The sequence below is a fragment of the Mesoplodon mirus genome (genome assembly GCF_964341445.2).
Source record: "Mesoplodon mirus genome assembly, chromosome: 3".
Lineage (NCBI taxonomy): Eukaryota > Metazoa > Chordata > Mammalia > Artiodactyla > Ziphiidae > Mesoplodon > Mesoplodon mirus.
The window spans coordinates 38,344,309-38,353,494 of record NC_138978.1 but is presented as its reverse complement, the minus strand read 5'-3'; the positions used below and the strand labels follow the sequence as shown (position 1 = coordinate 38,353,494).

Genomic DNA, 9,186 nt, shown 5'->3' with positions numbered 1-9,186 from the left:
TCCAGTCCTTGCTCTTAAGCGCTACCCTATGCCGCTCCTATTTTGTCTCACAGCCGGTACGAGCTCCTCCATTTTGCTACAGGCCGCCGAGGCTCAGAGAGGTGCGCACACTTGCTGAGGGTCACACAGCGAGGGAACTCCCGGGACCCAGAGAGCAGGGAAGACCCTCAGCCACAGCGAGGTGCCCGCAGGGCGCCCTCCCGCCCCACTACCCCGGCCCTGGCCCCCTCCCAGCGGAGCCCCGCCCCGGACGTGCCCCAGTCCCCGCCCCCAAGGCTCTGCCCACCCCTCCTCCCCCGCGCACCCCAGCCGCCCCAGCCAATGGCTGGGGTCCTATAAACGCGAACGTCCCAGCGCTCAGAGGTAACCCCAGCGAGCGTTCAGATCGTGGGCCGCAGGTCCCAGGAGCTAGCTCGCTAGGGAGCGGGAGGCCAAGCGACCAGAGTCGGAGTCAGAGTCGTAGTCGGAGTCTCGGGACCAGAGCCGGAGCCTGATCCGCAGAGTGCAGCCCGCCCGCCCGTCGCCGCCCGCGCACCCGGCGCTGCCAGAGCCTCCGGCGCAGCGCGGCCATGGATCCCAGCAGCAAGGTGAGTCGCGCGCCCGCGGGCCCTCCCCGCCTGGAACAAAGGCGGAGACCCCCGGTCACCCCTCCGCCGGCCTAGGCCTCCCAGTGCCTCCCCGGCGGCCCGGACGCTCTGTGCGCCCGGGGCCGGCGGCGCGCCTCTCAGAGCCATGCTCGGCGCGGGCCTTGAGCGCAGCGCCCTGCCGCTGCCGGGGACGCGGGCGGGGATGGGGTCGGGATCTGGCGGGCGCGTGGGCGCCGCGTGCGTTGTTGGCGCCCGCAGTGAGCAGCTAGCTTCCTTCCGGGGGCGCCGCGCCGTCCACGCGGCCCGGCAGGGCCGGGGGACCCAGGGCCCGGGCGCGGCACGTCGCTCACGATCTCCTTCTCAGCGGCCCTGCTCCGACTTCTCCCGGGGCGGGGGAGGGGGCCCGAGCGCGGCGCCCATTGGCTGAGCCGGCCGAGCCCCCGGCCGGGCCCCGGCCCGGGCGCTTGGAGGAGGAGGGACCCGCCCCCGCTCGGCCGGCTCGGAACAGATGCTCCCTTTTCCTGGGCGCCCCACTCGGCTCGCGGCCTGGTGTTGGGCGTTTTCCGCGGCCTCGCGCAGTCCCCGCGCCGGTCCTCCGGGGTTCCAAGGCGGAGGGCACTCTCTTAAGGCCCGGGCTCCAACCCCAGGTTGCCTGGCTACAGGGTTGAGGCGAAAAGCCTGACTTCCGAGGCCCTTCTTTCCGCGTAGTGCAGGCCCCAGAGCTTTTGCCAGGACCCGGGGAGATGTGCTCTGAGGTGGCACGTTTCCCTGCTCGGGCGGAGCTGATGGCAGGACGGAGAGTGTACCCCAGGGGCCTCCGCCGCGATCCCGGGGGGGCCGAGGGTCGGGAAGGGGCCCCTGGCTGGAGTGGAGTGGGAGTAGCGCGCTCCAGGGAGCTGAGGGACGCGGGACTGAATAGATGAGGACTCTTCCTTCCCCCGGGAGCAAACAACTGCCTAGATACGATCTCTTTTTTTCATCTGTAAACGGGCTTGTCCTACAGGGGATCTTTGTGACTTTCCCAGAACGGTTCCTTTCCGACAAATATTTATTGGTCCCCACCTTGTGTGTTGTAGGGCATTGTTTCTTTCCTCCCTCCCTTCCTCTCCTTTCTATAGAATATTTTCGAGTGACTTTTTTCTTTGAAATTCGGCAGGGAAGGCACGAGGATGTCCGTTTTTCCACCTGGCATGGGGGGTTAGCACTGAACTCTGTACTGCCCTTCCTATGGGCTGTGGAGGTGTCCGGTGGAACTGAGCAAGGTCTTGGCTGGGCGGAGAGGTGCGTGACGGTGACGCCAGGCTGTACCCTCAGCGGGAAAAGGCTCCTTTATGCCTGATGAATTCAAACAACTTGCTTCACCACCCTGCCCTGGCCTGAAGGGAGACCCTGAGCCCAGAACACATTTCCTGACAGTCATAGGTGAGCCATTATGCTGGGATATAACAAAATAAAAATAAAATGAGAAGCTATTTTAGCTAGTGGTAAGAACGTTGCCACTGCAAAGCTTAAATATTTGCTGTGTTACCTCAGGGCTCTGGCAGGTCACTTAACCTCTCTGGGCCTCAGCTTCACTGTCTGTAAGAGAGGGAAAACTTTTTTCGCTCCTTCAAGGGTAAGAAATGTCTGTTCAGCATGTGATGCAGGACCTGGGTGTTCATCTGTTGAGTGGATAAGTGAATATTCTGAGAGAAGACAGAAAAGTGGAGGAGAAAGTCAACAGTCACTTGTAGTTCACTAGGCTCTGGGCTCAAATGCTTTTCAGTGTCACTGACCCTCCATATATAGCTCTGCTGGTTCAGGGGCCTAGAGCTCGGAGAAGGGAAGTAACTTACCTGAAGTCACACAACTAGTAAGTGGCTGAACTGGATTTGAACCCAGGCCAATCAGAAAGGGCTTTCTGTCTACACTATCCCTTTTCACCATAGACTTGCTTGAATTTTGAGCTGAGGGGAGAGGGTTTGCCTAACTTCGAGGGTGCCCATGTGCCAGCCAGTTCTGTAGCAGGTAGGTGTTTTTCATGCAGTACCCTCCAAACTTTTTTTGTTTTGTTTTGTTTTTGTTTGTTTGTTTTGTGGTACGCGGTCCTCTCACTGTTGTGGCTTCTCCCGTTGCGGAGCACAGGCTCCGGACGCGCAGGCTCAGCGGCCATGGCTCACGGGCCCAGCCGCTCCGCGGCATGTGGGATCTTCCCGGACCGGGACATGAACCCGTGTCCCCCGCATCGGCAGGTGCACTCTCAACCACTGCGCCACCAGGGAAGCCCCCTCCAAACTTCTGATTGCCGGCTCCATCAATAAATAATTTTGGAGCACCTCCTTCCCTGTATTTATAAATTCATGTATGTGCACTGTTATAATAATAGATTATATGCCTACATAAAGTAGAAATTTCAAAAGACAAATACAGATAACAGTTATAGTAAAACATTTTTTTTTTAATTTTTTTTTTTTTTTGCTAAACTTTCTATGGATCATCCTGTATACATTCTAGAAAAAAGCCCTTCCCTTTGGAGCTGCTGATTCGATCAGCAAGCCCAGCCCTTATGTGCAAGAGGTTAAACTGAGGCCTGGAGAAGTTATATCACTTGCCCAAGGCCTTAAAACCAGGTGTGTCTAGTTCTGAAGTTCCTTCGGCTATGTTCCTCCTCATCTCCTCAGTTGACTCAGCTGACTTTCCTGCGTTCTGTCGTGCTCCTCTGCGGCTCATCGTGCTGAGTTTAACTGAGTAGGAAGTAGGGAGGAGACAGGTTGAAGACCCTCCTGTCCCAGCCAGCGCTTTGCTCATGCTCCGTCCTGGGCAGCAGATGAGGGTGAGCCCTGCCCCCAGATGTCTCACCCAGCCCTTTGTGAAGAACTCCCAATGAGTCCCTCCTGGCACCCCAGTCGTGCCCCAGGACTCTGCCACTCCGCCCTCCAGACAAAGGAGAAATGAGAAATCCGTGGGGTTCCTCAGCCCCTCAGTGGTACGGAAGAGCATAGGCTTTTGAAGTCCTGCATTTGTGGTTTTGAATTCCAGCTTAGCTCAGTGGCCACGTCTGCAGAATGATGTCATTTTCATCATTAGAGTGTCTGTATAAGAATTCGGAAATAAATGTGTCTTGTCTGTCCCCATGGGTGCTCCATAAATATCCCTTGCTTCTCTGGATTCCCGTGATGCACTGCACCTACCTGGGCCCCAGGTGACCTGCTACCTGGGTTGCAGCCTCTGTCCAGGAGTCTGGCATTTGGGCAACATGAGCTTTTGGGGAGTCCCAGGATGCCCGGGCTGTATCGCTTGGTCGGGTAAATCATTAAAGTTCCCGCTGGCTAGTTCTCCAGTAGGGGTTTTGTCAGGAAGCTGGTTTGCAGAGTAGCCCATGGGTGAGAATGCCAGGCCCAGAGATGGGTCAACTGATGTGGCTGCCCTGCCTCCCCTGTGAGGGTGATAACAAGTCATGATGACATCACAGCCCAATGGAAAATGACTTTTCCAAGGTCACATACTAGCCTCCCACCACAAAACACCTGCCAGCCTTTCTAGGATGGCATAAGAGGATAAAAGAAAGTCCCCAGCAGGAAGGGACCTTCCAGTGCATGGCCCAGCCCTCTGTTTGACAAATAGGAAACTGAGGCCAGAGAAGGAAAGAGGCTTAGCCAAGATAAGGCTGTCACAAAAAATTTGAGATGTTCTTCAGTATTTTTTTTAAAAAACATGTTTTTTTCTGCACATCCCTGTCCTATGTGCCACCTTCCACTCACTCCAAATGAGCAGGAGTTCCCAGACTTTCCAGCCTCTTTCTGGGTGCAGTCTAATAGCTGGATTAGATATAATTTGACAACTGAAAGCCTTCTGTGAATGGAAACAAAACACATCCTCATAAAACTATGACTTTGGGGAAGTGGACATCCTCAGAGCCTCGCTTTTCTTCCGTGTAAAATGGAGGTTCACTCCGCATGGTAGTTGTGGCGAGACTGCCCAGTGCCCTCAAGCAGGGTGGTGGCTATTTTCAGTGGAATGACCCTTTGCACGTCCAGTTTGGGTGTACGGACATCGTAAACATCTCCGTGATGATCCCTGTCCCATGCTGAGCCATTCCGGGACCAACCCTACCTGGCCTGGAGCTGGGTCAACCCCCAATCCCCCTGTAATCAGCTTGTGACTTCGAGGAGCTCAGCTTTCCCCATTGCCTCCTGGTCACAGGATGTCAGGGCCTAGAGCTCTGCTCCAGCTGCAAGGGTACAGGCATCCAGTTCTCTCCCCCTGCCACCCTGGCTGGCAGAGCTGGGGAGGCCTGGGACAAAGGGAGACCGTGCAGCGTTGGCTTGGGACCTGCAACCTCCCCCCTCCCCCACCTCACTCCTGGGCAGAGAGGTGACAAAGCCACTCAGTTTGGTAACCTGCATCCCAGAATGGTAGAGGTTGAGAAGGCTCCTGGTTGGACCTATGGGCTCAGAGAGGCTGTGTCTAGGCCTGGTCACTAAAACAAACCTCCAGTTGTTACCAGCCTCCTCCGTGGGAGGCATGGAGTGGAGCCTAAGGCTCTGCCATCCAGCCTCCAGGCCAGGGAGGGAGTAGCTCAATAGCTAATGCATAAACATTGGGGTTTTGCAGTAACGGAGCAGGGCTCCCAGACCTTGAACTCGTGCAGAATGAGGGCAGTGTTCACCCTTTCTAAGACTTCAGCACCACCACCTTGCTGGCTTTTGCTTCCCCAGGTCCTTGGTACCCTGGAAGGGGAGAGAGCTATCGCCAGACCCCAACTTAACGAGCCTTTGGCTACTGAGGCCTCTGCTGGACAGGACATCTGCCCAGAGCGCCTAGCCCAGAGTTCACCCCCACTATTTTGGCACTGGGGAGTGAGGAGGAAAGGGCTCCACCAGAAACAGCTCTACCATTTGACCTCAGACCAGCCACAGCTCCTGTTGGAGCTAATTCCCTCAACTGTAACAGGGATTATACCTACCTCTCTAGGTCAGGTTGCAGGGTTTTTTTTTTAATTACAGAAGTACTGTAATGGAGCCAACTATAGAGAAGCATGCAAAGTAAGAGAGTAAACATCTTCTCCCAGTTGTAATGGTTTGGTGTTTACCCTCACAGACCTCTTTTTGTGCATGTGTATATGTGTGCCTATAAATGGAATTTACTGTAATTGGATCGCGCTTTCTACATAGTTCTGTGCAGTCCAGTGCAGCCCATCCTGTTCACCTACCAATACTTGCAGTGTTTCTGCAAATATAAGGAAGTGCCACTATACAAGTTCATTGTCTCTTCCTTCCTTACACAAAATGTACATTGTATACATTGTTTAGTACTTTGCTTTTTTACCTGGCACTCTTTTCATATCAAGTACATACAGATGTGTTGCATTCTTTCCAATAGGTGCATAATATTCCATTACAAAATGTCCCACCGTGATTAAGAATTAAGTGATTGTCCTCATCACTTTCTTTCTTCATACCACTCACCACCTGATGTATTTTAGGTATTTATTTTCTACCCTTCCACCCTACCCCCTGCTGCCAGCCCCCAACTAAAATACCAAATTCCATATGAAGCAGGGATTCGGTTGAGTTTATTGCTGAATCCCCATTGACTAGAATAGCGTTGGGAACATGCACTCAGGTATTGTCTTTCCTTAGTAATATAATTTCTTATTCGTAGGAAACCTCTCTTATGGAGAACAGGAGGTCTTAGGGGAAGAGGATTTTTCAAGGTCACGCAAGTGGGGTACTTAAACTTGTCTGCTGAGAGTGTTGGGGACCTTTACATATTCCCATGGTCTTATCAAATTAATCTTATCATAGTCAAATTGGTGCCCACCTCTCCACTGAATGGGTACCTCTCTGGGGTGTCAGCTTCTCCAGGTGCCCGGGTGCTGACTCAGGGAGTCATTTGTTTGCATTTAACACCTTTTTGGAAGATGATTTGGTTTTGCCTGGAAGGCTTTGAAAAGTCCTGTGCAGCTCGTGTGTTGGGTATGCACTTGGCAATTCAGAGCACCTGGGGCTTAAAGCAGAGATGGGCAAATTTTTTCTGTAATGGGCTAAATTGTAAGTAAATATCATCAGCTCTGTGGGCCATATGGTCTGCATTTGTAGCACAAAGGCACCCATAAACAATATAGTCTTCACAAACAAGTATGGCTGTGTTCCAATCAAATGTTATTAATGGTAACAAATTTGAATTTTTTTTTTTTTTTTGCCAAGCCACACGGCTTGTGGGGTCTTAGTTCCCCAAGCAGGCATTGAACCTCAGGCCCACGGCAGTGAAAGCACTAAGTCCTAACCACTGGACTGCCAGGGAACTCCCCTGAAATTTGAATTTAATACAGTTTTCATGTATCACAATATATTAGTCGTCTTTTTTTTTTTTTTTCCCAGCCACTTAAAAAATGTAAAACCCATTCTTAGCTGGCAGGCTGGATTTGGCCACAGACCACAGTTGACCAACCTGGGCTTAGAGCAAAATCTACCCAAGCAACCAAGAGGTTTCTGAGCCTTGGGCCTGGGCTGTCCTGGCTCAAACTGGGCAAGGCCCAGCGAGTTGCTGGAATGGAATTTGACCTACATAGGAAGGAAGGAGCAGATAGAAACCTTGCTTCCTTTGGGGATGAAGCAGGCGAGGACATGAGCAGGAAGGGTTTGGCAGCAGAGACCCCTCAGTTTGAAGCTTCCAGCAGCCGAAGGCCTCCTGATCATCTGCCTTTTCCACTCTGAGTCTCACATTTTCTCATCCGTGAAGTGGGAGCCATCTTTCCCCCAGAGCCTGGTGATGGTGGTTAAATCAGGATGTGGATGCAGCCCCTGGCACGTTGCCTAGGGCCTGCCCGGTGCTGCTGGTGCTGATAAAAGCGGCAGCTCCCTCTCCTCTCTGCTTTTAAAGACTGATGAGCACCTTCTGCCTCCAGGGCCTCTGCGGGGTGCAGGGGAGGCTCAGCCATGCAGAAGTCCTGACATCACTGGAGGACTTGAAGAAGATGGCTGAGAGGAGTAAATGCCTGAGGTCACCTGAAGGTCAGCCTTCACATGGTTATTACTCTTCTTCTTGAAAAGACCTGACAGGCTGGAAGAGTTCAGAGGGTAAAACGCCTTGTCCAGGAATCCAAAGAACTCAAGTCCCAGAATTGGCTTTTGTTTGCTGAGTATCCTGGGCCCCTACCCTCTGACCTTAGGCTCCCCATCAATCTCATGAGGGTATTACAGCAATTCTGCAGTTTCTTGGGCTTCTTTTTTCATCTCCTAGAATTTTGTTCAAATGAAATCTTAGAAAATTAAATTAAAAAATAAATTAATTAATAAATAATAAAAAGGGAGCTGTCACGGATACCATAAACCCCTGCTCCACCCTGCTTAGAACTGGGGACCATGCAGTTACAAGGTCCTTGTCCCATGCTCCAGTGCACCCAGGGCTACTCAGGAGCTGTGGGAGGAGGAAAGGATGTGAGTGACATCTGGCTCATCCCTGCTCCAGGACCCTCCTCCCATTGGGAGTAACCTACCTCTGAATGGCGTGGCCACATGCCCTCCCTCAGCCAGTACTGACTGGGAGAGCCAGGAGCTGGAGTGCGTGCCAGGGAAAGGCCCGGCCCACGGACGCAGGTCGAAAGGCCACGCACGGTGCTTGGCAAGTTACATGACCTGGCTAGGCCACCCGGCATCCCCGTGTGTGGGAGGAGAGGTTCTGAAGCCAACACTTCATCAGTGGCTTCCTGGGAGAAGGAGAGCTCTAAGTGGGCCTCAGGACCCCCAGAATTGGGATGGGGTGGTGAGGGGTGAGGGCATGAGAGCCTCCTCGTGCAGGACCCTGAGCCCAAGCACTTGCTGAACTGAGAGGCCTGGGGCACCCCTAGGAGAATCAGGATTTGAACTCGGGTCAGAGGTCTTTCCTCCACAGCCCTGTGGGTTGGGGTGGGGGACTGGAGAGTTACTTTTAGGCTGTTTCCAGCTCTCAGGGCTGATGTTCCAGTACTCATCAGGGGTTTGCTACATGGTCGAGTTCAAATCTGTTAGGATGAACACTGTTCTCAGAGAACAGATACATGCAGAGCCAGTTTTGCCCAAAAAGCTAATTTCAGAAGTGACAGGTTTGCTTTGTATACATATTCAGCGCTGCACCCTACTCTGGGCACCCTAGGTACCATTCTTAAGGAGTTCCCAGTGTGGTGGGTGGACAGCAGATGGGTATTCCCAACTGCCTGGAGCAGAAGCTGGAGACTGTAGAGCACACAGCAAGGGCAAAGGCCTGGAACAGCACGGGATGTTCTAGGAGGTAGCCCCATCCCCAGGGGTGGTGATAGGGGGCCCTGGTCACAGATTCTGGACTCTCCCTTGCTCCTCCACCCCTATAAAAGGCTTCCACAGAAAGCCGTGAGCTGTGGGGCTCGTACCCCTTCTTTAAGGCATCACCAACGGGTCCATCAGCTTGGCACCTAAATATATACATGTTGAATCAATGGACTTCATCACCGCCTTTCAGTTCCAGCCAGGGGACTGGTGGGGGCAGATGGTGCCATGGGGACTTCCCATTCCTCCTTGATTCAGCGAACACCTGTCGAGTGAACCCTGCCGGCTCCATGATGCAGAGCTTGACAGCAAGCCTTAAGGGAAGGCACTCTTAT

General features: G+C 53.3%; 2 protein-coding genes across 2 annotated transcripts in view; one reads left to right on the top strand and one right to left on the bottom strand.

Moving 5' to 3' along the window:
- The first annotated feature begins 319 nt into the window (after positions 1-319).
- SLC2A1 (solute carrier family 2 member 1) overlaps positions 320-9,186 on the top strand; it is a 29,531-nt gene continuing 20,664 nt past the window's right edge. Inside the window, exon 1 of the mRNA XM_082616394.1 lies at positions 320-587. Coding sequence (XP_082472520.1) covers positions 570-587 — 18 coding nt within the window. The 5' untranslated portion in view covers positions 320-569. The remainder of the gene's footprint in view (positions 588-9,186) is intronic.
- The window catches only part of ZNF691 (zinc finger protein 691), an 80,372-nt gene continuing 76,462 nt past the window's right edge, over positions 5,277-9,186 (bottom strand). The window contains exon 5 of the transcript XR_014293603.1: positions 5,277-7,807. The gene's annotated coding sequence lies outside the window, so the exon portion shown is untranslated. The remainder of the gene's footprint in view (positions 7,808-9,186) is intronic.